The sequence below is a fragment of the Oncorhynchus tshawytscha genome, linkage group LG16, assembly GCF_018296145.1.
Source record: "Oncorhynchus tshawytscha isolate Ot180627B linkage group LG16, Otsh_v2.0, whole genome shotgun sequence".
Classification (NCBI taxonomy): Eukaryota; Metazoa; Chordata; class Actinopteri; order Salmoniformes; family Salmonidae; genus Oncorhynchus; species Oncorhynchus tshawytscha.
In genome coordinates this window covers 49,345,960-49,373,466 of record NC_056444.1, presented here as the reverse complement: position 1 = coordinate 49,373,466, position 27,507 = coordinate 49,345,960, and the positions used below count along the sequence as shown (strand labels likewise).

General features: G+C 46.5%; 2 protein-coding genes across 4 annotated transcripts in view; one reads left to right on the top strand and one right to left on the bottom strand.

The window, feature by feature from the left end:
• Positions 1-458: 458 nt before the first annotated feature.
• aaas (achalasia, adrenocortical insufficiency, alacrimia) lies at positions 459-10,494 on the top strand. Of its 2 annotated transcripts, none has more exons than XM_024375214.2 (17): positions 459-602; positions 805-916; positions 1,470-1,597; positions 1,682-1,737; positions 3,629-3,720; positions 3,856-3,902; positions 4,091-4,189; positions 5,895-6,038; positions 6,156-6,276; positions 6,408-6,532; positions 6,641-6,701; positions 6,782-6,872; positions 6,995-7,088; positions 7,179-7,246; positions 7,353-7,431; positions 7,527-7,611; positions 7,941-10,494. In XM_024375214.2, exons 2-17 carry the CDS (start codon positions 818-820, stop codon positions 8,094-8,096), a joined length of 1,545 nt encoding a protein of 514 aa, XP_024230982.1. In that variant the 5' UTR covers positions 459-602; positions 805-817; the 3' UTR covers positions 8,097-10,494. The 2 variants fall into 2 exon arrangements, with proteins under 2 accessions (XP_024230982.1, XP_024230981.1); XM_024375213.2 differs by having other exon boundaries at positions 4,091-4,207.
• The window catches only part of LOC112215806 (collagen alpha-1(II) chain), a 29,764-nt gene continuing 12,027 nt past the window's right edge, over positions 9,771-27,507 (bottom strand). For both annotated transcript variants that reach the window (XM_024375211.2, XM_024375212.2), the window contains 46 exons: positions 27,053-27,097; positions 26,741-26,794; positions 26,055-26,108; positions 25,393-25,446; positions 25,062-25,115; positions 24,817-24,870; positions 24,640-24,684; positions 24,467-24,520; positions 23,966-24,010; positions 23,654-23,707; positions 23,132-23,230; positions 22,974-23,018; positions 22,737-22,835; positions 22,512-22,565; positions 22,282-22,389; positions 22,099-22,152; positions 21,710-21,808; positions 21,507-21,560; positions 21,305-21,403; positions 21,033-21,086; positions 20,802-20,855; positions 20,489-20,542; positions 20,314-20,367; positions 20,032-20,076; positions 19,776-19,874; positions 19,494-19,601; positions 19,336-19,389; positions 19,130-19,183; positions 18,975-19,028; positions 18,435-18,488; positions 18,220-18,327; positions 17,972-18,025; positions 17,810-17,863; positions 17,529-17,690; positions 16,596-16,703; positions 15,776-15,883; positions 15,334-15,387; positions 15,103-15,210; positions 14,929-14,982; positions 14,687-14,794; positions 14,492-14,545; positions 13,006-13,113; positions 12,620-12,908; positions 12,296-12,483; positions 11,759-11,995; positions 9,771-11,587 (listed from right to left, as the gene is read on the bottom strand). In XM_024375211.2, the coding sequence (XP_024230979.1) occupies positions 11,441-11,587; positions 11,759-11,995; positions 12,296-12,483; positions 12,620-12,908; positions 13,006-13,113; positions 14,492-14,545; positions 14,687-14,794; positions 14,929-14,982; positions 15,103-15,210; positions 15,334-15,387; positions 15,776-15,883; positions 16,596-16,703; positions 17,529-17,690; positions 17,810-17,863; positions 17,972-18,025; positions 18,220-18,327; positions 18,435-18,488; positions 18,975-19,028; positions 19,130-19,183; positions 19,336-19,389; positions 19,494-19,601; positions 19,776-19,874; positions 20,032-20,076; positions 20,314-20,367; positions 20,489-20,542; positions 20,802-20,855; positions 21,033-21,086; positions 21,305-21,403; positions 21,507-21,560; positions 21,710-21,808; positions 22,099-22,152; positions 22,282-22,389; positions 22,512-22,565; positions 22,737-22,835; positions 22,974-23,018; positions 23,132-23,230; positions 23,654-23,707; positions 23,966-24,010; positions 24,467-24,520; positions 24,640-24,684; positions 24,817-24,870; positions 25,062-25,115; positions 25,393-25,446; positions 26,055-26,108; positions 26,741-26,794; positions 27,053-27,097 (3,849 nt within the window). In that variant the 3' untranslated portion in view covers positions 9,771-11,440. The remainder of the gene's footprint in view (positions 11,588-11,758; positions 11,996-12,295; positions 12,484-12,619; positions 12,909-13,005; positions 13,114-14,491; positions 14,546-14,686; positions 14,795-14,928; positions 14,983-15,102; positions 15,211-15,333; positions 15,388-15,775; positions 15,884-16,595; positions 16,704-17,528; positions 17,691-17,809; positions 17,864-17,971; positions 18,026-18,219; positions 18,328-18,434; positions 18,489-18,974; positions 19,029-19,129; positions 19,184-19,335; positions 19,390-19,493; positions 19,602-19,775; positions 19,875-20,031; positions 20,077-20,313; positions 20,368-20,488; positions 20,543-20,801; positions 20,856-21,032; positions 21,087-21,304; positions 21,404-21,506; positions 21,561-21,709; positions 21,809-22,098; positions 22,153-22,281; positions 22,390-22,511; positions 22,566-22,736; positions 22,836-22,973; positions 23,019-23,131; positions 23,231-23,653; positions 23,708-23,965; positions 24,011-24,466; positions 24,521-24,639; positions 24,685-24,816; positions 24,871-25,061; positions 25,116-25,392; positions 25,447-26,054; positions 26,109-26,740; positions 26,795-27,052; positions 27,098-27,507) is intronic.

The window sequence follows — 27,507 nt, the reverse complement described above, 5'->3', positions numbered from 1 at the left end:
TTAGTTATCTATCACCTCATTCCTTTCTTTTAGCATGTGAATGTAGTACACCACCATGCCCCAGGACACGTGTCCTTTCAGATTCCATTATGATTATTTAGTTGTGGACAACTCCCTCTCTTGCTCCTCATCATTGTAAGTCATCTTGATTAGGCACATGTGTGTTTTATCAGTTTCTTTATGAAAATATATAGCTAAATCCAGGTCAGTAGCTAAAGCAAGGGGCTATAGCAGCACATAAGTAGACTACAAAAACATGCTGGGCTGGGCATGCCTAAAGTCGTGAAGTAAGCGCTACTGGAGCGTGCGAAAAGGCCGAAGCTCCAGCCTTTCAGAACCTCGCTCCGAGCTCCTGTCAAACTGGGATCGCTCTGCTCCAGCTCTACCCCCCAACATCTGGTGTGAACAGAAGTAGGATGTAATGCTGCTATTTTTCCGGTAGATGACAGCAGCGCATGCACCATTGGACAAAGTACGTCCGCGTTGTGGAAATTCTCCGTATTGTATGCCTTTTACAGGCCTCCGTAGTTTACGAAACTTTCCTGACGGACGCTGACCTGGGTTTTGAAGCAAACCTAGCTACATTTTACAGGAAAAGGAAGGTAGTTAACATCAGCTACATGGGCAACTGAGTAGTTATTTTTAGTAATTCTCGGTCTAGCTTGCTAGCATGGCTAAATTGCCAATCATAACTAAGCGTACTAGCTAACGTTTAGGACTAGCTAGCAATCTAGCTAACTTCGCTAGCAGCTGCATGTGATGGCTGAATGTTGAGCTTGCTAAATGTGATGTGTCTTTTTTCAGGAGGAATGTGGTTATGATGTGTTCTTTGGCTCTGTTCCCCCCACCGCTGTCCGGCGATGGAGAGACTTCTCAATACAACGAGTCCAACACAGATCCATCCGTCTGGTTTGAGGTGGGCGGGCTACGGTATCATTGTCAATCCCTACTACTGTTAACCGGGTGGGTAAAATTTGTGGAACGTTCCAACAGGAATCTATTCCAAAAAACTTCGCAAATAACAAAGGTTTCCAACAAAACAACGCATACAATTTTGAATAGCGGCAGAATAAGATGCCGGGTAGAGAGTGGGCGATTTCATAACGTTTTTCACTCACCACGTTTATTTCCCGAAAAATGTCTTTCCTCACTCTGGTAGCCTATGGGCAAACATTAATAATAATATACGCGGTGAGTTGATCATGCTACTTTGTATGCGTTGTTTGTTGGCAACCTTGTACTTTACGTTTTTGGAACAGATTCCTGTTGGAACGATCCACAAATTATACCCACCCCTGTTAACTTACTAGTCACCACTAGCTACAGTGTAACTTACCGAGTTGCCACAAACTGTCTGCCACTGCATTGCTTGGCTGTTTAATATTATCACCTAATATTAGGCAATGGTGTGTGTGGAGAGCATGAGCTACAGTATGAATAATGTTGTATGTGTTTCCATTTTGCTGTAGGATTCACCTGCTCTGAATCTGTACTTCCCGCGAGAGTCACTGAAGCCTCACAGCCGCCAAGAGAGCAGCAGCAAGTCGGCCTTTAGAGACCACTGTGAGACGCTGTACACGAGGAGTGCAGGGGCTTGGTGTGTGTGTCTCTCTCTCTCACGCACACACGCAATTCCAAAGCCCTGTTTGTTCACTAATCCCCACCTCTGTCTGTCTGCTAGGCGTGATGCTGGCCTGTCTGGACTCCTAAATGAGATCGCCAACTCCAGTGCAGAGGGTGAGTGCCATGTTATCGTCGTTCTTTCACTCTCACGAAAGTATTACATGCAAGTGTAACAGTATAACTTTAGACCGTCCCCTCGCCCATACCCGGGCGCGAACCAGGGACCCTCTGCACACATCAACAACAGTCACCCACGAAGCATCGTTACCCATCGCTCCACAAAAGCCGCGGCCCTTGCAGAGCAAGGGGAACTACTACTTCAAGGTCTCAGAGCAAGTGACGTCACCGATTGAAACGCTATTTAGCGCGCACCGCTAACTAAGCTAGCCGTTTCACATCCGTTACACAAGCGTGCGCTTTAGATAAGAAATTGTCATGCAAGACTTTGTATCTTTTTAAAGATGCTCTGTAACATTTTTGTGAGTTAAGGTCATTTTGATAACCAAACGTGATAAAGGAGCATATTCCTACACCTAAAACTGCTTCAAAACAAATTTATGTTCAAACATTTAAACGTTGGCCTCAGCTGATTACTGCATGCCGCCGTTTTGTTAACGCATCATCACTGACATCACTTGAATGGTTGGTCTGACAAGCAGCCCCGATTGCAATGCATGTTATTAGCCTCATTGAGTGTTTTCATTTTGACAATTAAAAACATAGGAAAATAAGTGCCATTTTTAGAAGGCTGTTCCGTTAGAAATTAGTAGTGTAACGTGGCATGAGTGATAAATTGACAAAAATATATACCCTGCAAGGTTGGCTATCCATATCTAGTCCAAACCACAGCAAGCTCAGCTATCATTGATGGATGTTTTGCCATCTAGTGACGTTAGCGGGACGTCTTGCTACAGTTATTTTTACTATGGACATTGGCAGTATCATTTGTTAGGTCTCACCAATAGCTGCCATTGATTTAACAGGAGTGGACACTTAGCTACCGATATGCAGGGTTGTTAACTCTTTCAGAACAGACAGACACCTAACCATCTTGCATTGACTGAATACTCGCTTTTCTAGCCCAGGTATCTAGCTAGCCTCTCCTAGGTTTGGCACATCTGAAGTCCCTCACTGCAAACCATATTGAATACCGTTTTAATGTGTAGTGTACATGATCTGCCAGCAAAAGTGACTTCGTTATTGTGGGCATTACCGTGCAGTTAGCCTGTTGGCTAGCTTTGGCTAACGCAGTTCGTCCCGTTACCCATGTCAAAACTACTGTAATGTTTAACACAGCTAGAGCTTACCCTCCGAATGAACACAAAAACATGTGTAAGTGAGTTTTTGAATGAAAATAGGCGCTTATTCGATGCTAGCTACCTGCTTTGAATGTGATTGTAGACATCATGCATTTAGCTAGTTTACTAATGACGTGTAACAGTAGATCTTGATGCCTCTGCCCATGTAACGTAGCCAAGTTGAATGTGCTCATATATGCAAATTCATTTTTGACCGGACTATACAGGCTTGTTATCGTTGTTGTGAGTATTTTGTTGTTTTTCAATCTCAAATTGGTTGTTTTAGCTTTTCGTTTATTCACTTGTTTGATTATGCCTGCTCCTGAGTGGCGCAGTGGTCTAAGGCACTGTATCTCAGTGCAAGAGGCGTCACTCCAGTCCCTGGTTCGAATCCAGGCTGCGTCACATCCGTCCGTGATTGGGAGTCCCATAGGGCGGCGCATAATTGGCCCAGCGTTGTCCGGGGTTTGGCCCGGGATAGGCCGTCATTGTAAATAAGAATTTGTTCTTAACTGATTTGCCTAGTTAAATAAAGGTTACATTTTTAAAAATAAAATAAAACATCTCTCGAAAAACGTGTAATATTATCTTCTAAAAGCATTTTCATACCATCACGTTCAACAAGGTTACCTAACCTCGACATGTAAACCAATGTTACAGGTTGATTTGAGTGTTTCAGTGCGTCTCCTAATTGAGTGTGTTCCCAGTGCCCAAGTGGCTAGGGGTGAGCTCGAGCTGTGTCCTGGCCTTGCTACGCTGGGTTTCCTCCTTCCACAGCTCTCTGTTTCCTCACCTAACAGTAAGTGTTCCAGTCTGTCGTTTCACATGGCTAATTCTCAGGCAGTTCCAATCAAACAATACAGAACTTGCCGGGGTGTGTTGGATTCTGCAGGCTTCTCTAAGTGACTGTTATTATTTTGCCCTTTGTCTTCAGTTGAGCAGTGAGGAAATGACCGCCGAGTTTTCCCAAGTGCTGGACTGGTAAGACTACCTTATTTAGTTGATGAATCCCCAGTCGGATCCTTAAATATACACTCTCTTATGTTATGTATGTCCTTGTCAAATGTGAGGTATTTGTTTACTTTCACAAAAGCATGCTCTCTGAAATCATGGCTGAAGTATGCTGTGTATCTGTAGTTGTCCTCCTGTTCTTGCTCCCTGTGTCTCAGGTCGGACTGTGCAGTGCGGAGCTTTGCCTGGCACCCACACACTCAGAAGTGTGCCGTGGCCCTTTCAGACGATTCCATCAAGATCTACAACCCCAAGAGGTTAAGTCTGTCGCAATGGTGCTCTCTCTCTCTCTCTCTCTCTCTGTGTGTCATTGACTATCAAACTCTACGGGCTGGCTTCGGATGAAACCTACAGTGCATTCGGAAAGTATTCAGACCCCTTGACTTCTTCCACATTTTGTAACGTTACAGCGTTATTATAAAATTTGATTAGATAAAACATTTTCCTCATCAATCTACGTACAGTACCCAATAATGAGAAAGTGAAAATGTTTGCAACTGTATAAAAAAAAACTGAAATACCTTATTTACATAAGTATTCAGACCCTTTGCTATGAGCCTCGAAATTGAGCTCCGGTGCATCCTGTTTCCATTGATCAGCCTTGAGAAGTTTCTACAACTTGATTGGAGTCCACCTGTAGTAAATTCAATTGATTGGACATGATTTGGAAAGGCACACACTTGTCTTTATAAGGTCCCACAGTTGACAATGCATGTCAGAGCAAATACCAAGCCATGAGATCAAAGGACGTGTCCGTAGAGCTCTGAGATAGGATTGTGTCGGGGCACAGATCTAGTGAAGGGTATCTGCAGCACTGAAGGTCGCCAAGAACACAGTGGCCTCCATCATTCTTAAATGGAAGAAGTTTGGAACCACCAAGTCTCTTCCTAGAGCTGGCTGCCTGGCCGAACTGAGCAATTGGGGAGAAGGTCCTTGGTCAGGAGGTCCAGAGTTCCACTGTGAATAATGATAGAACCTTCCAGAATGACAACCGTCTCTGCAGCACTCCATCAATCAGGCCTTTATGGTAGAGTCACCAGACTGAAGCCACTCCTCAGTAAAAGACACATGACATCCCGCTTGGAGTTTGCCAAAAGGCAACTAAAGACTCGCAGACCATGAGAAACAAGATTCTCTGGTCTGATGAAACCAAGATGGAACTCTTTGGACTGAATGCCAAGCATCACGTCTGGAGGAAACCTGGAACCATCCCTACGGTGAAGCATGGTGGTGGCAGCATCATGCTGTGGGGATGTTTTTCAGTGGCAGGGACTGGGAGACTAGCCAGGATCGAGGGAAAGATGAACAGAGGAAAGTACAGAGAGATCCTTGATGAAAACCTGCTCCAAAGCACTCAGGACCTCAGACTGGGGCGAAGGTTCACCTTCCAACAAGACAACGACCCTAAGCACACAGCAAGACAACACAGGAGAGGCTTCTGGGACTTGAGTGGCCCAGCCAGAGCCTGGACTTGAACCCGATCGAATATCTCTAGAGAGACCTGAAAATAGCTGTGCAGCGACACTCCCCATCCAACCTGACAGAACTTGAGAGGATCTGCAGAGAAGAATAGGAGAAACTCCCCAAATACAGGTGTGCCAAGCTTGTAGCGTCATATCCAAGAAGACTCAAGGCTGTAATCGCTGCCTGTCCTGTTTGTACATTGTCATTACGGGTTATAGTGTGTAGATTGATGAGGACCAAAAAAACAATTGAATCCATTTTAGAATAAGGCTTTAGCGTAACAATATCGAATAAGTCAAGGGGACATACTTTCCGAATGCACTGTATGTCCTCAATCATATTGTCAGACCAGCCTAGTGCAGTGCAGTGTTTAAACTATGGCATCGTTCCTGCAGTGTTTACGTACGGTTTGTGAGTGAAATTCTCTCTTCTCTGTCTCCCTGCCTTGGTCTCCCTGTCTCTTCGTCTCTCTGTCTCTCGCACATTCTCCCTCCTCAGTGCTACTACTCCCACCCTGAAGCACCGTCTGCAGCGCAGTGTGGCGGCTCTGCAGTGGAAGCCTTTGTGTGCGTCTGCCCTGGCCGTCGCCTGTCACAACTGCCTGCTTGTCTGGCACGTGGACCCCACCTCACTTTCTACCAGGTACACACACACACACTTGTGTGCATTATAGAGTCATTTCTATGTCTTGAATGTTCTTCTTCCTCTGCCCTCCCTATTTCTCTCTCAATCTTTTTTTTGTCTCCCTCCCTCCCACAGGCCTTCCTCTGGCTGTGCCCAGGTCCTGTCTCACCCAGGCCATTCCCCCGTCACGTCCGTCGCATGGTCACCTAACGGACCTCTCCTGGTGTCGGCCTCTCCCAGGGACACTGCCATGCTGGTAGGAATCGTCTCAATCCACACACACAAACAGGATCTGCTACTCCGCTGTGAAAGTATTTTACTGTGATGTCGTAAGGGCTTTGTGACTTTTGTCTGTCTCTCTCTTTCTCACCGTCTCCTCTCTGTCAGGTGTGGGATGTCGCTGTTGAGAGCTGTGTGCCTCTCCACCGCGTGGGAGGGGGAGGAGTCACGTACCTGTCCTGGTCTCCCGATGGCAGTCGTGTGCTGGCAGCTACACCCTCCTCCCTCTTCAGGTCAGAGACGGTAGTGCAGGAGAGCTTCGTGCTTCGTGTAGTGTTGGTCGGCTTGATGTTTCTGTATTACTGTATGTGTGTGTTATTTATGTGTTTGTGTTGCTGCAGGGTTTGGGAAACCAGGATGTGGACTTGTGAGCGGTGGCCTAGTCTGAAGGGACGCTGTCAGGTGAGACACACACACACACACACACACACACACACACACACACACAGTGTCTGGCTAACTGTCTCTCTGTAACTGTCTAGTCTGGCTGTTGGAGTCCTGATGGGAGTCGGCTGCTCTTCAGTGTGCAAGGAGAGACCGTCATCTATGCCCTGACCTTCACTGACAACCCAGGTGCACACACACACACAATTCCATGTACAATATAAGGCACTTCAACCTTTTTATAGTTGTTTACACTGTGCTGTGTGCTTGCGTTGTTTGTTTTGATGTGTGTTCTCCTCTTTGTCCACTAGGGATGCCCTTAATGATGTCAGGTGGGCCAAAGGCAGCAACAGTGGTGGCCGACCTGTCCGAGACCACCTTAAATACACCCGACGGAGATATCATGTAAGGAAAGGCCCGGGTTAACTCGTCCTTTACGTCACTAGTTGTCGATTACCCTCACCGATTGGATTGTTGCGTTTGTCTATGTGTCAGGGTCGGAGGAGAGATCCAGTCATTGGCGTGGGATCCGAGAGGAGAGCGTCTAGCCGTGCATGTCAAAGGTCAGGCTTGTTCTGTCTCTTCCCACTTTCTCCGACTTGAGAGATTGTGTGTGTTTTGACGTCTTCTCTCCTCCGCTCACTTCCTCCCTCTCATCGGCTCCGCCAGGAGACGCCGGAGCAGGCCGCCCTGCCATGATCGCAGTGTTCAAGACTCAAATCAGCCCCGCTTTTAAGCTTCTGCCATGGTATGTGCTCTAGTATGTTACATTGCCAGGAAGGTATCTCAGTGGTAATCAGTTGTTTGTATCTCAGTGGTAATAACTGTGTGTGTGTGTGTCAGTGGTTTTGTCCAGGGGGAGGCCGGGACAGAGCCCAGACTGATGCAGTTTAACCCCAACTACCAGCATGGAGCCCAGCTCACTGTGGTTAGTCTCTCTTCAAACTCTTCTCTTTACATTCGCGGGCCTCCAGTCATTTAGACGACCCCTCACAGTAGTGCTTAAACTGGTCTTAATAAAGCTAGAGTTCACTGATAAACTTGAAATGTAGAGCTGTTTTCGAACCTCAAGTTGTTTCTGCCTTAATTCCATTCGTATGGGGAGACATGGACAACATAAAATGGTACATGGTCCACACACGAATTCCCTTTTACATGGCTATTGTTGTACAGTAGTGCATCAGTGACTAGAGCAACAGGTGTAGTGAGGTGTAACTTAACTCATCCTAGTGACTGTAGTGAATTCTCTCTCTACAGTGTTGGTCCAATGGGAAGATTACCCACGTGCCTTTCTGCTTTATGAGTGCTGGGAATCCCCAGCCTGGCCTGGGAGGCAGCCCGTCTCTCCCCCTGACCCAGGGCAGACCAGCCGACTACAACAACCAGACTCTCTACACAGAACTCATCTCCTGACCACAAACCCACACATACACACACTCAAACTAACACAGAAACCATATTTCAGTACAATTTATACTTTTTTTTTTTTTTACACTTTGTAAATAAACATGCACAAAGTGTAATGCAAATTGTGAATGATTGTGTCTTTTTGAATTCCTAGACCAAGACATGGTAAGGGGGTTGGTGGAATGGGGTTAACGTCTAGGCAGCGCTGGCCCGTTCTTTCAAAAGAGATAAACAAGGTGATTGGGAGTTTGGAGCGTTTTAATGGAGATTTTCATTAGTCTTACTTAGACTTAAAGTATTCCCATGCACAATAGATACACTCACCTGGAAGTTTAATATAAGTACACCCATCTAGTACAGGGTCAGACTCCCCTTTGGCTCCAGAACAGCCTGACTTCTTCGGGGCATTCTACAAGGTGTGGGAAACGTTCCACAGGGATGTTGGTCCGTGCTGACGCGATGACATCATGCAGATTGGACGGCGGTACTTTCATGCGGCGTACAAGCCGTTCCATCTCATCCCAAAGGTGCTCTATTGGGTTGAGGTCTGGGGACTGCACAGGCCACTCAAGTAAACTGAACTCACTGTCATGTTCCAGGTGGTGTTTTTCCACTCCTAAATTGTCCAGTGTTATTCTCCCACTGGAGCCCTCTTTTTAGCTGATAGAAGGGGAACCCAGTGTGGTCGTCTGTTGAAATAGCCCATCCGTGACAAGGATCGATGAATTGTCCGTTCCGAGATGCCGTTCTGCACCCCACTGTTGTACTGTCCCATTATTTGTCTGTGGCCCGCCTGTTCGCTTGTGCGATTCCTGCCATTCTCCTTCGACCTCTCCTCAAACAAGCTGTTTTCACCCACAGGACTGCTGCTGCTGACTGGATGATTTCTGTTTGTCGCTCAATTCTCTGTAAACCCTAGACACTCGTGTGTGAAAAGCCCTGGAGGGTGGCAGCTTCTGAGATACTGGATCCGACGCACCTTAGGTCACTCATTTTGCCCATTTTAACATTAAATCGAACAGGAACTGAATGCCCGATGCCTGTCTGCTTGCTTTATATAGCAAGCAACATGACTCACTGTCTGTAGGAGTGATCTATTTTTGTGAATGGGGGTGTTGTACCTAATAAACTGTCCGGTGAGTGTATATGATCGTATACAAATGGAATCAATGTTTGACATTATTCTGTTCCTGTCATACTGCATCTGTTTGGGGTTCTTGCGGTCAATTTGCAGTCTACAGATGATTTATAATAATGTTCTGGCCCCCTGACTTCGCTCAAGAAAAAAACATCCCGCGGCTGAATCTATTTGAGGATCCCTGTCTAATTTAATCAAGTCTACTGTGTATTCTCTTAATCTATGTTTATCTTGGCAATAATGTTTTCAATCTTTAAAAAAACTAAAACAATCTGGCATTAATGGTATAGCTTTGCCTTCGGTCAATAACTCAAAGATGTAGGTCTACGAAGATGATATTTGTGATTTTCAATGTAGGTTTGTAATGAGAATAATTTCCCTTTAAGAAGATATCACTGTTTAGTCTTAAGTCTGATTTGTATTGCTCAGCAGACAGATATGGAAAGGTATTGTGGGGAAAGCACACAACGGCAAACACCTGTCAATGTGTTGACGCGTCAGTAAGACATTACTGTTAATAAACAAAATACTTCACAATTCCATTCAGCACAATTTCTTTATTTATGCTTATTAATTCAAACAAACAGAAGCCAACCATGCCCGGCCCAACCCTGAAACCGGTGAATGATTACAGACAGTACTTTCATTCCTGTGTAATGAGATTTTCTCAGAGCTAAAACACACACTCACGCACAGTCTCGCATACTCACACACATACCATGCACTCACAAACATAAAAAAAAAAAAAAAAAAAAGTTAACTGAACTCCCAAGAAATACAACTACAAAAAAAAACTTAAAGTATACAGACCTTGGGTTCAGTTACCAAAAAAAAAGCTATTCAACTCCCATGCCATGTCCGTACTTACTCAAAAGAAACGCAATTAAAAATCAACTTCATTGTTACTTGGTTTTTCCTTTTTATTTCCAATTTACATCAATTAAAAGTGTAACAAAATAAAAACAGACAAGAAATGATCATGATCATAATAAAAATGAGTAACAACAAAAGAAATGACACACCCTCTCACACAGACAGAGACGAGCCACCCTGGTTGTTTTGGGTAGCTCTCCTTGGAGTCCCGTGATTCTTTTTGTGGGGCGTAGACTCCATAGGAGAATATCCAGAGTCACTTGGTTCCCTGCCTTGAATGGCTGCACCTGTCCTCCAAGGTGGGGTGTGTGTGTGTGGTGTGTGAGGCTAGTGGGGGTTTGGGGGAACAATGACTGAATTCTAGAACTCATAGCACCTTCTGAAGACAGCAAATCAAAGATAGCTGTTCAGCACCAGTTCCACCCGAAAGCTCATTTTGGTCAGCTCAAGATTTAAGGTCAACTTTTTCACTTTTTTCAGCGTGAGGTAGCTATCCGGATGACTACAACAAAACTGATTTAATTTCCCAAATTTTATTAGAATTTTTTTGGGGGGTTGTTTGTCAACTGAGTAAGACATTTTCCTCTAATGGGCAATCAAGGGGTAAAGGACAAGGACAAACATATCCCAAATGTAACCTCACTTTCCAAAAAGTGTTGGTGTGCATATAGACACATGTACACACATGATGTGGAAATATATATAAAATCATCTGGTTGTTTATAAACACAGACTTTTGCAACAATAGAACCAAGTATTTTTAATACACAGTAAAAGTTTAGCTCCTGGTCTTGATGGTAAAAAAAACACATTTTGAAGCACCTTATAATTACTGAAAATATTTTATGGTCTACATTGATTCAAAATGGCGTATTTGTAGCTAGGTCGGAGAGGGAGGTGGAGTGGGAGGTTCTAGGTGTACTGTAGTGGGAGGAGCTTGTGCTGTTCTTATGGTGAAGTCCCCCCCCAGTCCCACTGTACCTCATCTATGCCCCTTTAAAGTTTAGACAATAAATAAGTGACATCGAGTCATGTTTCTGTTTCTCCATCACTCGTCCCTTGGCTTGGTCCCTTTTCCTTCTGGCTCAAACTCATTCCCACCGACTGTGGGCCACAGGAAACACGACTGGGGAATGCTGGAATTACGTACAGATATTGCTGGTGTCTTTCAGTGCTAACATCCAGGGTGTACAACTTGGAGAGCACTTCTTTGTAAGAGAGAATATCAATTATCATTTTTTTGTTTTTAGTTCCGGTCTTCATTTTTTGGAGCGTGTATTGTTTCATAGTTATTTCTTTCATGTTTTAGTTTTTTTTTCTCGTCTTGTTTGTCCCACTTTTACAAGAAGCAGACTGCGCCCACGTCCACGCCGAACTCCTGGTCCGCTCCTCCGATGTCCATGGGAGCAATGTCCACGATGGGCAGACGGGAGGTCTTCTGTGTTTTGTACTCGAAGACAGTCTTGCCCCATTGGCCTGTGTGTTTCTGTGGGACGACAACAGATATGTGTTGAAACACTGTACATTCCCATAGGCTACAATGACAGATTTTTGGTTTGTTTACTGTTTAACTGGACTGTGCCTTCCCCAATAGGTCCTACATTACTATGTCCATCTTTCCCCCTGTCCCTACTTTGACAGTGCCTATTCCCCTCACCTTGCAGCCGTCCTCCGCCACGCTGTAGGTGAAGCGGCTGTTGCCCTCAGCTCGGATCTCCACGTCGTTGGAGCCCTGGAGCAGCAGAGACTTCTTCAGGTTGCCCGTGGATGCGTCCATGTAGGCCACGCTGTTCTTGCAGTGGTAGGTGAGGCTCTGAGACGCTTCTGTGGACAGCAGCCTCAGGAAGGTCAGCTGGATACTGGCGGCGTTGGTACCGTCCTCAGCGTAGCTGAACTGTGGAGGGAGCCAGAGAAGGAAGAGCTTTGGGTTAAACGGGACACGGGGCAAGGAAGGTGTGGAGGAGGTCATGGAGGTCACACACAGGTTTATGGGTGGTAGGATTTTATGTGATGTCTAGAACTTATCTGCAAGCCGGAAATATAGGTTCAGTCTGCAATTCATAAAAGGAAACACTGAGAGGAAGTGCTTTACTCGATGATCAGGGTAACCCTTGAAATGAAGTTACCCTACTAAAGCAGTAGCCGTATTTCGCTCAAACGTGCCAATGAAGGGATTATTCATGTCAAGACTCACGTGGAATCCTCCATTCATGGTCTCTCCGAACCAGACGTGTTTGCGGTCCTTGCTCTTGCTTGTCCACCAGTTCTTGTGCGGCACGTTGGCTATGCTGGGGTACACGCAGGTCTCGCCAGTCTCCATGTTGCAGAAGACCTTGATGGCGTCAGCTGTGCTGCCAATGTTCGGGTCCACCCAGTAGTCACCTGGGGAACAGGAGGGGGAGAGGACAAATGGTTCAAACCTTAGCATGGTTTGGACTGATCACGTTGTACACATCTGTGGTCTTTCCTTTCCATTCACTCTCTCTTCTCCCTCTCCTCTAACCATTTCCCCACTCACCACTCTTCCACTCGGGGTGGGACAGTTTGATGTCTCTGCAGGTGCGGGCGGGGTTCTTCTGGCTACCGTCGGGGCTGCGCAGGTTCTCGATCTGGTAGTTGAGCGACTTGAGTGTGGAGTCCACCTCCACGTCGTGCTGCCTCAGGGAGCTGGATGCCTCATCAGCCCTCATGTACCTCAGGGGATCCGGAGACTTCTCTGGCTGAGACAGGCCAGCGAAGGCAGACATGTCGATGCCAGGGCCGGGAGGACCAGGAGGACCAGGGGGTCCGGGGTTACCAGGAGGACCCTGAAGGAGAAGAGGAGACGATTGTTACAAGGTGGGACTACATGAAGACTAACATATTTGCTGCTATATGCTATAAATGTTGCCAAGCGTTACTCACAGCAGCACCAGTCTCTCCAGAACGACCACGAGGCCCAGAGGGTCCGAGGGGTCCAGGGGTACCGTTAGATCCATCCTTACCAGCGGGACCGGCTGGGCCAGGGGGTCCCTGAGGAGATAGATAGGGTGGGGTCAGTCACAGCTCACACACATGGATGCTAGCATAGCATGTATGAATGGGAGTCTCTTTGTAGAGGGGCTGGATTCACAGTTAGTTTGAAACTTTTACCGGATGTAACATTGTTCATGTTCAATTGTCCTACAGTGTACACTCTTTAATTCAAAAACAACCTGCTTATCGGACATTACAAACTTAGCAGCTACACTAGATGACCAAAAGTATGTGGACACCTGCTCGTCGAACATCTCATTCCAAAATCTTGGGCATTAATATGGAGTTGGTCCCCCCTTTGCTGCTATAATTGCTGTGGGGATTTGCTTCCATTTAGCCACAAGAGCCTCAGTGAGGAGGGGCACTGATGTTTATCACTTAGGCCTGGTTCGCAGTTTCCCTTTAAATTCATCCCAAAGGTGTTAGATGGAGTTGAGGTCAGGGCTTTGTGCAGGCCAGTCAAGTTCTACCACACCGATCTTGACTAACCATTTCTGTATGGACCTCGATTTGTGCACAGGGGCATTGTCATTCCTGAAACAGGGAAGGCTGCTCGGCCATGGAAACCCATTTCATGAAGCTCTCGACAAACAGTTATTGTGCTGACGTTGCTTCCAGAGGCAGTTTGGAACTCGGAAGTGAGTGTTGCAACCGAGAAACAGACGATTATTATGTGCTACGCGCTTGCTATGCGCTTCAGCACTCGGCGGTCCCGTTCTGTGAGCTTGTGTGGCCTACCGCATCGCGGTTGAGCCGTTGTTGCGCCTAGACAGCACTTACACTTGACCAGGGCAGACATCGAATGAACTGACTTGTTGGAAAGGTGGCATCCTATAACAGTGCCACGTTGAAAATCACTGAGCTCTTCAGTAAGACCATTCTAATGGCAATGTTTGTCAATGGAGATTGCATGGCTGTGTGCTCGATTTTATACAACTGTCAGCAGCGGGTGTGACTGAAATAGCCGAATCCACTCATTTGAAGGGGTGTCCACATACTTTTGTACATGTAGTGTATCTCTCTATGGGTGATAATTATTCACATCCCTTTCCTCTTCTTTATCATGTACTTCATCTTTATGGGTACATTTTTTAAGTAGTAGCCTCTCCTGTCTTGTCTTCCTCTCTGCCGCAACATGTGGTAATCACAAAAGCATTAGCCTTCCCTGTTATCCTAGGACAGACTAATTAAAACACAGTGGCCATTCTCATCCTCTACCTTATCACGGTGTTGGAGGATTATTTAAAAAAAACTAGCCTTTGACCCTCATTATTATATCACGGGATAACTACTGTATAGGAGTAGTCCTTTTGTCTTATCATAAGTCTGGAGGGATTAGAGAAGTGTTCTGTCTTTCTCTCTCGCCTGGACTCACTTTAGCGCCACTAGGTCCGGCAGGTCCAGCAGCTCCCTGGTCTCCAGCGGAGCCCTGTTAGTTTAGACAAAGACGACTGGAAGTCAGGGAACAGAACTTATTCCACACGCAGAAGTGTCATGAATACAGATCTATGAAGATGGAGAGGTATAATGGCTCAAGGTCCAGCGTGGCCAGAGGACTTGGGTGACTTACGGGAGGTCCAGGAAGACCCTGCAGACCAGTGAAGCCACGGTGTCCCTTCTGTCCCCTCTCTCCTGTCTCGCCAGCCTCTCCCTTGTCTCCACGGGGTCCTTGGGGTCCCTGATTTAGAGAGGCAGAGAGTGTCAATCAGCTCAGCAAAAAAAAGGATGTGCCAATGCCGGTGCAGCTACAGTTGGTAATAGTTCACTAGAGAATGGTGTGTGTGTTTCAAAATGAGCGATGTTGAAACTCACAGCCATTCCTCTAGCGCCAGCTGGTCCAGCGGGTCCGGCAGGTCCTTGAGCACCCTAAAAACAAGAGTGAGGTTCTTCCCATTAGACAGGCTAACAACACCCAAACCAGTGTGAATTACAAAACACCGACATTTCTCTCATTCATATTGTGTCTAGTTTTGTATGGGTACTCACTCCCTCTCCTCTGTCTCCCTGCTTGCCCAGGGGGCCGACAGGGCCGGGGGCACCGGGAGCGCCCGGGGCACCAGGAGCACCAGCAGGACCAGTGTTACCACGCTCACCCTACAGGGGGAGAGAAGATCATAGGATATAAGGCCATCAAAGCGCATATGATAGCTTATCCATCAATTGGACTGATTGGTTTGGACTGATTGGTCTGATTGGTGTATAATGCAGGTGTCTCACCTTGACTCCAGTGGATCCATCTCTACCAGGGGGTCCATCAGATCCAGCGTTGCCCTGTAAGGTAGAGACAGAGATTTATTCATTCATTGAAATGTATTGCTTTTTTGTTGGTTGCGGTTGTTGTTGTTAGTGCTGTGGTCATTGTTTACAATTCTGCTTGGCGGTTATTGTGACTGTGTGGGGGAGGGAAGTTCTTGTTTTTGGAGGTTGCTGTTGTTGTGTGGTGATTATTGATATTTATGTTAATGTTGTTGTTGCTTATGCTGCTGCTGTCGTTGCTATGGTTCTTGCAGTGGCTCAATCCAGAGGTGTAATTATATTGGCCAGCAGGTGGCACTATAGTGCAGCTATGGCCCACACCTCTGTCATTGCTGTGTGTAGCTACAGTGGCCTATAATTGTTGTTGTTGTTGTGGCCTTTGCTGTTGTGTTTTAGTTCTGACCTCTCTTCCGGGCTCTCCTGCAGGTCCAGACAGTCCAGGGGGTCCCACAGGGCCAGGCGGTCCACGGTCACCACCAGCACCAGAAGCTCCCTGCTTACCGGGCTCTCCCTGGGACACACAGAACATGGACAACAGACTCACCATCAAGGAGTGAAGTGTCAGATGTCACCACAGTCCAATTATATCTGATGTCAATAACTGCAACGATGTAACATGCGACTGACTAGTCAATGGACTCATGGACTTCAATATTAATCCGCATGGTAAGTAGGACATCAGCAACTGTCTAAAAGGTAAGAAAAGCATCAAAACCCTCAATATGACGTAGTATGATGGACACTTAGTTCTGAATGCATCTCAGTTACAGCCAATTGGTCACTGAGTGATCGACTTCTTTGTGGCCGTTTTAAGGAGAAAGAAGTCTGGGTATAGATCTGTCATATTGAATGTATGTGGATATCAGGACTCCATGATATTACACAGACAATCACTCCAGGCATCCCATATATGATTTTAGGGGACATATGTTGTTTAGTTACCACTCAATGGTGCATGAGTAGTGGGAGTTATATGAGCCTGGACTTAGAAGGTTCTCAGGCCAATTGTCATTCATATTTTCTATCACTATATGTGGGTATGTCAGCTTATAGAGAGACCTTAACTTACAACTGGACCAGTAAGGGCAATGGTTCTCTAACACTGACCTGGCTTTCAAAGTTCACCTCTCTTCCTGATTCAGAAAATACTGTGACAATTTTTTTACTCACTAATCATAGCCTAATTCAAGTGTGGTAGTTACTATCAGGGGTGAGGTACTCACAGACGGTCCAGGAAGACCAGGGAAGCCCCTCTCTCCACGCTGCCCAGGCAGACCAACAATACCACGAGACCCAGCCAGACCATGGGGACCTGAAGGACCATCAGGGCCCTAGAAATGGAAGAGACAATTAGGTCAAAGTTCACTACATTGACTTTACAGCCCCAGCTCATCGAGTTCATAACTCCAGTTCCAGAAAAATCAGGCACATTTTAAATGAAGTGGTTGACTAACCAGAGTAGCCTAGTGGTTAGAGCGTTGGACTAGTAATCGTAAGGTTGCAAGTTCAAACCCCCGAGCTGACAAGGTACAAATCTGTCGTTCTGCCCCTGAACAGGCAGTTAACCCACTGTTCCTAGGCCGTCATTGAAAATAAGAATTTGTTCTTAACTGACTTGCCTATTAAATAAAGGTTAAAAAATTTTAAAAAAATAAAAAAAGGTGGGTGAGTTGGTGTTACCAGGCCGACAAGGTACATCCATGAAGCTTAAAGTAACTGTTCACTGAAAATCTCACTTTTTAAACGTTTATATTCGGTTAACTCATACCCAGATAATGTTGCTGACTCGTATTTGTGGCCAAAGCTTAAATTGGAGAAAAGACACTTCCAAAACACCACCTCAAACTTGTATCGTAAACAGACCATTTAAAAAAATGCTTGCTATTTCCTCGTAGAGAATGCCTCATTGGATGAGCTGGCCAATCAGCGGTCTACTTTTTATGACCGGTATACGCCCACACCATTCCAAGACAAGCTGCTTTTTAACATACTTAATTAAAAATGTTTGGAAGGAAAGTATTTCACTCATTGTAATTAATTAAAGGTCAGATTTCCTAGAAATCTGCAAACACTGGACAGTAACTTTAAGAGGCTGGGTGGCATTACCTCAGTGAGATATCATTTAGCCAATGTAAGAGTGGATGGGGAGGACTCACAGGGGGGCCGTCTTCTCCAGCATCTCCCTTCTCGCCAGGGGCTCCAGCAACTCCACGCAGCCCGGCATCTCCCTGTCTTCCTGGGGTGCCAGCGTCACCGCGAACTCCCTTAGGACCGTCTTTACCAGCAGGACCAGCGGGGCCAGCAGCACCAGGGTTACCCTGAGAGAGGGAACAGAGAGATGCAGCATTTTTTCAATCACACACATATACACAGGTAATCTGAATGAAAAGGTGCATTTCTGTTGTCTATGGAAGAGTTGTGAGGATGTGATACTCACGTTGGGACCGGGAGATCCAACTCTTCCAGCAGCACCAGGGAAACCAGTAGCACCCTACCAACAAGAAAGGGACAAGACAATATTTCAATAACAGAACATACCATGTGATATTTTCACTTACTATTGGGTAATAATCTCTTATCATTGAAACTGTTGACTTACAGCGCCACCCTGGGCACCGCGGCCTCCTTTAGATCCAGAAACACCAGTGGGACCCTGGAACAAAAAGCAACAATAAACACAATTAGACAAAGAAACAAGAACAATGAAACAAGAAGTGCATCAATTGTGTTCTCAAATACTCTCCATTTCTTTTTTCTCCGAATGGTAATGTCTTGGGTCATAAGATATCTGTCTCAGGGACATACAGGTTTTTTGGTATCTCAAAGTGCATTTCGATGGGTGCCTACCACAGGTCCAGGGGCCCCAGAGGGTCCCTGAGGTCCAGGGGCCCCACCATCTCCCTTCTGTCCAGCCTCGCCAAACTCTCCCTTGGCTCCAGGCTGACCATCTGCACCCTGGAGTTTGGTGGATGGAAGATACAGTTCAATAAAGATCCAACATTTGATATGGATGATGTGAATGTTTTCCTTGAAACGTATACGACTGCTGTGGTTCTACTCACAGGAGGCCCAGCGAAGCCAGCAGGCCCAGGAGGACCACCCTCACCACGGTCACCCTGCAGGAAGAGAGAGACGGACTTGAGACACAGGCACCACAGAGAAAGGTTTTCTAACTGCACATGTATGTGGCCCTGTCCGTCATGCTGCATGTGCGGTGGTTGAAAGTGGAGGAGGCTGTACTCATCGGAGATCAAACCTTTTGGAATGGAATATATTCTGAGGGACTAAGTGTACTTTGATTTAGTGTACTTGGAACTTCCTTTATTATTTATAACTGTTGCCGGGTTACTTGGGAAGTGAGTGGTCTTGGAATCAAACTGAACAATATGTGGCCATCAAAATATCTGGTGACTTTGAGTGATCTTATATTTTGATCTGTCGAGCTCTGCTTCCTCTCTAGTTTCATTCCTGCTCTCTGTACTGGAGGGGAGTGAGTTTGCGCAAAGGTACATTTCGAACATGAGCACGTCGACAACGTGGCTGATTCAATACAAGTCTAAAAACGGATGATATGACACTGGAGGCGGAAAGACCCAACTTACAGGAGCACCACGGGCACCAGCCGCACCAGTTGGGCCAGAAGGTCCACCCTCACCCTGAGAGGGAAGGAGAGAGAAGAGTGAGAAACCATCTGTCAAATGAATATTACACCGTACACATAATAACAGGTGTGTTTGATCAGTATGGTAATTCATACCTTCACGCCGTTGGGACCAGCTGGGCCAGGAGGACCAATGGGACCAGACAAGCCCTGAGTGGGAGGAGAGAATAAAGATGGAAAGGAGAGAGATGGAGATATTATCAACCTCACTTGGTCATTGAATCATTGTATTTCCATTGGGACTTTGGATCAGAGTTGCCACAGAAGAGTGTGGCTATTTTCTCTGCTTCCGCGGTACTCACTCTGGAACCATCCTTTCCAGGAGCGCCTTCAGGTCCTTTCTCGCCGTTGTCACCCTGCAAAACACAGAAAACCATGACATGTATCATGATATAACCTTGCAGTCCGCCGTCGAATTTTCTACAACAATGATTCAATATTTTTGACAGTTGTTACTCACTCTGTCACCTTTGGCTCCAAGGATACCACCAGCTCCTCTCTCTCCTGGCATACCCTGCAGGCCGGGGGGTCCCTGAGATCCAGCACCACCAGTTGGCCCAATGGCTCCCTGTCAGAGAGAAGGAACGTGGAGTTAGAAGATGGCCCATCACACTGTTTCTGATGTTTCTCTCTTCAGTAGTGGCACTGTGATTGCCCGACTATAGGAGCTCAGGACTCCGTCTCCAATAGCAACGGAAACTCTTATTGAAGATGAGGTTGGCTGAGGGGAGGGGCTCCTCACCTTGGGTCCATCGGTTCCGGGAGTTCCAGGAAGTCCACGAGGTCCCTGCAGACCCTGAGATCCTGCACCGCCCCTCTCACCAGGGAAACCACGCTCGCCCTATCAGGGAACAGAGAGACAGGAAGTGAGAGGCAGAAACAGGAAGGACTACAGACATAAAGGTTTGACAAGTAGATGGTGGTGGCTAACTACATGATTGTGACAGTAAGTGAGGAAAAACATCTAAATCAGACTTATTGTAGAAATGAAAACTCACTCTGGGTCCCGTAACGCCTGCAGCACCAGCCTCTCCAGGAACACCCTACATAGAGAGGAGAGAGACATTATAGCTGCACACTTTTACAGTAGATAAATGATACCTTGAGAATACAGCATGTTCTTGTGTTTGCTAGAATTACATGATCAGGATACAGGCCTGAGGCGTGTGATGACAAATGTGACGTGAGTAGCAGGGTTAGATGTTCCTAATGTGTTCAATCAATCAATCAGGGACCTGAACAAGTCGACCTAGTGTACTGCTGTGACCGTGGACACTCACCGCATCACCAGGCTTGCCTCCCTCTCCCGGGGGGCCAGCAGGTCCAGGCAGACCCTGCACAACAATAACAGGACAATCAGTGACTTCCTATGACGTCATCAAAAAATAGACATCAAGTTGTTCGGAATAGAATCATTCCTGTTCTAGCCGTTCCAGAAAAGTAAGGCAAACTCACCTGGAAGCCAGATGGCCCAGCAGCTCCCTGCTCTCCTCTCTCTCCAGCAGGTCCCTAAGAGGAGAGCCATCAAAAGTGATCAACACAGGTTAGACAGTGACAGCACCCTGTGGTGCTGTGTGGAAAGTCTGGGAATTCCATTGCAATCCTCAAGTGCTCAAAGGGAGACGCTAGCTTTTTACAAATACTATGGCTACACGTATTCTGTTATAGGTGCATCGCGGAAAGAGATTCTATTACTACGAGGTGCAGTTTCACTCCTCCAGAACCGTCTATTGTCTTTCACAAAGTCGGTCAGAGGTTGAACACTTACAGCAGGGCCGTTAGGTCCAGCAGCGCCAGTCTCACCATCTTTACCAGACAGACCCTGTTCAGAGAGAGAGAGGAACATGAATCAGTTCATCGTGAACCACCGCTACAAAGGGATGGCGATCGATATCCACCGTGTCATTCCTTGAAATTTTGTGGGGCTGAAAATACCAAAGAATTGCACAGAGGTGAACTCAACTTTGCTAAGACCCAAGGGTTACAGGAAGGAACTTACTATCAGACCTTGACGACCCACGAGACCCTTCTCTCCTGCCTTGCCAGGCACACCCTGTTGGAGAAAAAAACCCACAGTGGTCAGTCACAGGGAAGAAGAGAAGACAAGTGCAAGGGGGCTTAATGGGGATGTTTCCATACACTTCCTGTACTGTATGTGTCTGCACTGTCAGATACTCTGTGTGACTATGTGTCTAGAGCTGGAGGAAAATCGACTGGCAATTTCTTCCCTCTGGGTATCACAACTTTACTGGAAACCCCTGTGACACTTACATTGGCTCCCTTTGGTCCGGGGAATCCCATCACACCAGGCTGGCCACGTGCTCCCTGAGGACCAGGTGGGCCGGGGCGACCGTCCTCACCAGCAGCACCCTACAGTACCACACACGGAGGAGAGAAGGTTTAATTGTATGGCAAAATGTTTGGTAAGAGTGGAATACTAGGCGGTGCTAGCCGGTTAACGAGGCATACTTACACCAGGGCCAACTTTGCCTTGAGGACCAGCATCTCCAGGGCGACCAGTGAGACCCTGTGAGCATCACACACAAAGACAGTGTCAACATTATACATGTAGATGGAAACCGATTTAATGCCACGATGAGCCCCAGCTCGTATCGATGGCTGTTTTGGCTGGTTGTGGTGGTGGTGGTGGAGACCAGAGGTACTACTACTACTCACTCTGGCTCCGGGAAGACCAGGCTCTCCTGCGCGGCCGGGGTCACCAGTGCCTCCCTTAGGCCCACCCACGCCGGGAACACCACGGTCACCAGGGGCTCCCTGAGGAAGAAGAGGGGAGACAAAGAGAGAGATTAGTATTGTTTTGCTTTCGTCACTCACGTTTAAACAACATTGTTGATGAACTGTGACTAGCTAATTGTATTAATCATAGCTGGTTTTGGACAATTTATTTGTATTTGTTTTTTACTCATTGGTCTACATGGCAGTCTTCTTACAGTTAAGGACTCATTTAGTAGAACTAGTTGTTATGGTGATTTTGCTCCTGTCCATTCCTGTTTATCAGGTGAGATAAAAGTGTCAACGTGTCAAATCAGCATTGTAAGACCCACCTTAGCACCAGCAAGACCGTCCTGACCCGGGAAACCACGGTTACCGGGAGCTCCCTAGAAACAAGGACAGAGAGGACATTTCTGTGATGAGGAATAGGATGTGGGAACAACTGATATGACCCAATGACACAGGACAAAAACAGAGCAAACTGCCGTGAGGTCTGTGATGGTTCGGATCCTTACTCTCTCGCCAGGAGGTCCAAGTGGTCCAGCAGCACCGGGCTCTCCTCTTGCTCCTCGTTTGCCCTCCTCGCCAGCGGGGCCAGGGCCGCCTTGGGGACCAATAGGGCCCTAGAGGGGGTAAGCAAGAAGATGCCGGATTAATCCCAAACATACTTCCAAGTCTAACTCAATTGAGTGAAAATATCCATGTGTGGTTATGATATTATATGACCCATCAAAACAGAACTCACAAGCTCTCCCTTGGGTCCAGCCTCTCCTTTGAAACCAGGAATACCGGGGTCTCCCTGTAACAAACGCAGGGGCAAAGTCATCATTCTAGAAATCACTCAGAACAGTTGAAATAGGAATGACTTTGACTCACCAGAAACATGGGTTTCCCCCCTAAGTAAAACCAATAAGCACCACCAACATAATATTAGGGTGTCCAGGTTTTGGGGGGAACATGGGGGACCTACCGACTGGCCCTTGGGCCCAAGAGGTCCTGTTGCTCCCTGAGGTCCGGGGGGGCCACGGGGTCCTGGGAAACCAGGTGCACCAGCAATACCAGAAGCACCCTGTAGAGAACACAACTGAGCGTTACTGACTGAGTAGTAGACCGATAATGGTGACCAAGAGCACTGTTTATTTCATGCTGAGTATATAAAGAGTGTAGAGGGTACTTTCTAAACCATATAGTGTAGGAGTATACTTACAGCAGATCCTTTAGCTCCGGGGATACCATCAGTACCAGGGTTGCCCTAAAGGAAGAGAGTGAAGAGACGAAAACAATGCATCAGTTTAATTATGAGAGATAATCAGTACGAGATGATGCACTTCGGACTGTATCACACAGAGCCTGGGTGTTACGTACAGAGGCGCCAGCGGGACCGGGAGATCCGGGTGTGCCAGCCTCTCCGCGGGGTCCCTGTGCGCCCTCAGCTCCACGGGCACCAGTGGGGCCAGCTTCTCCCTGTAGGATGGAAGCAATTCAGAGGACCATTAGGACTGCCGTTGCTTCTCCGTTGCTTCTAACTGTTCTTCAAACTGCCCTCGGCGACAAAGTCAAATGGTGTGGTGATTAGAGCTCATTGTCTCCCTGTGATAGACCGGCATACAGTCACGGTTCAATGTGACTCTTCCGAGTCCTTGACGTCGAGTGACTGTGAGAATTTCGCCTCGTTGCAGCTTATCCCTATGGATCACCTCGTCAGAGTTTGTCACCCGTGGTCTAGGGAAATGAAGTGTCTGACCGCCGCGATTGGTGGGAATTGAACAGACCCATCCTTTATCGCACCAATAGGTTTCGATTTGGTTCATGGCTGGCAGGATGCACGGCAGAAAGAAATGAAGAATGTCAAAAATTGTACATACTGTAATTGTAAATAGTACAAACCTTGGAGCCAGGGGATCCAGGGAAACCAGGTGCTCCAGCAGGTCCAACAGGCCCCTGTAGGAAACCCAGTTCAAAGGTCAGAGTTCACAAACTCACTAATTCCTGGTTTTGTTATTATCGCACAAATACAACATGGACTGGGAGAAACAGACAAAGCGGTCCAAATCCATTTGAAATTATTTTGAAAATATGCACAATTGTGATGCAATAGTTGTATTATTGATTTCTGCATTACGGTTATCTTGTACGACAATGATAAAAGCTAAATGTCTTTGAAACAGTGAGGAACCAACATGAGGAGCTCATACGTACAGGAGGACCAGCAGGGCCAGGCAAGCCATCATTACCACGGGCACCCTGAGGAGAGAGCAGACACGGGAGACATTATGATGGTGGTAGGTACCGTGAGTTGTTTAAGGATAAACACGTTCACACCGTTGTGTCTCAATATTCCGTCTCCAAAGGCCTAAGGTCGGCTTCACGAGACTACCATTAGGCAGGCTTTTCAGAATTGCCATTTTGACTGTAATTGATTTTGCTACACAGCCAGATTGAGAAGGTCTTTATCGTGTGGCAACATTAACCAAAAAGAAAGTCCCAAACTCTAGGCTGGGATTGTCTGGTAGGCAAGTGTACAGACTATGATTGGGTCTGGTGAGGATTGATTGGGATTGGGGACATAAATGGTCGAAGCTATACGGCACATCATCTAGGGCTACACCTTAGCTTTGGTGCATTGTTAGCTTGTATTGTTCAGGAGTGTAATAGTTTAATCAGAGAGTGTTAAAGGTAAATGTCTGCGTTGTTACTCACAGCAGAGCCAGAAGCTCCGGGACGGCCTCTCTCGCCAGGCAGACCACGTGGTCCCTACAGGAGACAAGTGACGAACACTCAGCTTGGTAACATTCAGGTAAAAGTTACAGTTGGCGAATAAAAGCATTATACTCATACTATTCAGGTGCTGCACAGGTGTAACGCTCTCTTACCATTGGTCCAGGGGCGCCGTTCTCTCCGGGAGCGCCACCCTCGCCCTATAGAGAGGAGACAGTCAGTCAGTTAGCCAATCGGATGGCTTCTCAGTCCGTCAGATAGACAGACAAATAGACACAGAAATAGACAACTCAAAAGATTGGATGAGTAGAAGACCGAGGCAGGAGTCTTACCTTGGCTCCAGCAGCACCACCCTCTCCCTTAGATCCATCAAGACCAGGATGACCCTACACACACGGACAGACAGACAGCAGTGAGCCACTTCATCAGGACGTATTAGTCCTACATCAGCCCCATTAGACTGTTTTAATGAACACTTAATGAGCTAATCTGTTGCGTTGCTAATCATGCTGGGACGTGTAACATCATAATATCCATGCGGATGGAGTTGGGATTGTTAAAATAATGAAGCACCCACTCTGTGTCCTTTGATTCCGGGAAGACCAGGAGTTCCGGGGAATCCACGAGCTCCCTGAAAGAAAGAGATAAATGAGGAAATTGGATACTAAAGGATTCTGTGTGGGATTCATCTGTAAACGGAACTCCAACCTTAAGATATTGAACATTGAATTGATCAGTATATAGTAAGACGTAAACAAAGGCAATTGATGATCAAAATAAATAAAACAACTTAAGTCTGTAGTACATAAGAGAACTGTTATCCTTGGCATTGTGCTCTGATGTTGTGGACATAGATTTCTTTTTTTTTTTTCTTTCTTTCTACTATAGTCTAATCTTTCAGTGTTTACCTGAGGTCCTGCAGGTCCACGTTCACCAGCCTTTCCAGGTTTGCCAGCCTCACCCTAGCAATAAAGAAAGGGAGACACTTGAAGATATGATTCAAATCAGGAGCTTATCAACCGAATAGTAAATGTCTTAACGTTTTACATTTAAGATTCTAATTAGTTTACTTCAGCGAGAGAAGGCAAATGCCCTCTGGGGTGGGGTGAGTGAGTGTGTGGGTGGGTGTGTGGGTGGGTGGGTGGGTGGGGAGTTCAGTGTGGGAATGTAAATGGCTAGGAGTTAGTTTAGGATTTTCTAAAGGGACATTCAATGAAACAATTGTATTATAAGTTAGAAATGGTAGGTCAGTGCTTTGTGGACTGCTTCGCTGGTACTGTGTCAAAGACGATCATGCTTGTGTTTTTGTAAACAGTGGGAGAAGAAACAAGGTCCGCCTTTCATGATGGAACGAGGGGCACTGGAGTCTGGCCTGACGAAGTCAATAAGATAATGATAGTTTGGGCAGGTGGCAAGAGCTTTGTTGAGGAAATATGTTCAGAGCTCTACATCTGATAGAGCTCGCGCTCTACTCGAGCACGGCTTTGACAACCGAGCTCAGGCCTGAGCAGTGGATCTGGTCCAAGCCTGGCATGGTTCTGGTTCTGTTGCTGAAGAAGGCAATACTTACATCACTTCCTGGTTTGCCAGAAGGTCCAGGGGGTCCTTGGGGTCCCAGCGCACCCTGTCATGAGGGCAAAGAGCTTGTTGTCATTGATGTGTAGGCCCAATTGCTGTGACTTAGAACAGACTAGTGCAAGAAGCTACCTTCCCACAGTAAACTAAAATGAAATCACTTCCATGATTTCGGGGCCTTTCACCTAGTCTTTGAATTCTCACTGCCAACTCTAATGAAAATGTTATGTCACAGGCAGTCATGTTAAAAAGGTACCCTGTCTATTCCTGTCTATTTATATCTGACATTCACAGCATGTAGAGGAAGGGGTATTTTCCTGTTGCTTGTGGTTTGATTTTAATGACGGGTAATGATGTTGGTGATTTTCACTTGAGCTCTGAGGGGGGCGGAGCTCCATGTGATCCTCACATGGATAGACATTCCTACCACTTCTAGGGGTCAGGGGTTAGAGGTCGAACTGGGTTGAGTGGATTTATGAGACACTTTCACAGTAAACACTCATTTCTCTATATTTCATGTGGTTAGTACGCAATCATACAGCCCTCAGTCGAATACGGCTCCCGAGAGAGCTGATACTAGAATGCTCTGGTGCTGCTGCCAAGCTCTACGTATTATATTTCTATATTGGCGTTGTGGCACAGAGATGTATGGTGCACCCTGGGATAGTTCTGGATACTCACAGCAGGGCCTGGCTCTCCAGTCTCTCCGGGGTTACCTTGGAAACCTTGTGGGCCCTGGAATTGATTAGAAGGGACATCAAGTCAAAGACATCCTAATAGTCTGCATATTTCTATAGGCGTAGGGTGTCCACATTAGGGACCAACATAGTATATTAGGACACAGGTAGACCATAAATGTTTATCCATCCGATACAGAAGGTCAAAGGGTCAAGCACTAATCTACAGCACTGTCTACATTCTCCTTCTGTTGTGGTTATTACTAGGGCTTAGAGAGGTGTCCAGCCCACAGTTATGAAGGTGGTGTATACTTACAGGGGCTCCAGAAGGGCCAGGTGGACCACGGGGACCCATAGGGCCCTACAGAGGAAGAGGGAGAGAGATAATGAGAGGAAATGCATAATATTGATAGCAATTCATAGCTCAAAGACTATTGGGGGTATTTGCTATTTAGTCATGTCTTCTAGGGAGAGAAAGAACACTTATAATTGTCAGATGTCCCATTGTAATTCAAATAACATGGCCTGTGGGTCTTCCGATGTTGTGCAATAATTAGTTACGGTTGTGGTGTAATAAAGGTTTGAGGCCATGGTTATCTGGTCGTATGAAAAAAAAAAAAACAGTGTATTTCAATGAGTCGTCGGGTAGAATAATAGACTGTAGGTTGACTCTTATTTGGGAATTGGGGGAGGGGTCATATGCTTCCAAATGCTGCAGGGCGTGTCCATTGATACGTCAATTCATCGACCATAGGTAATATAAATAGCATA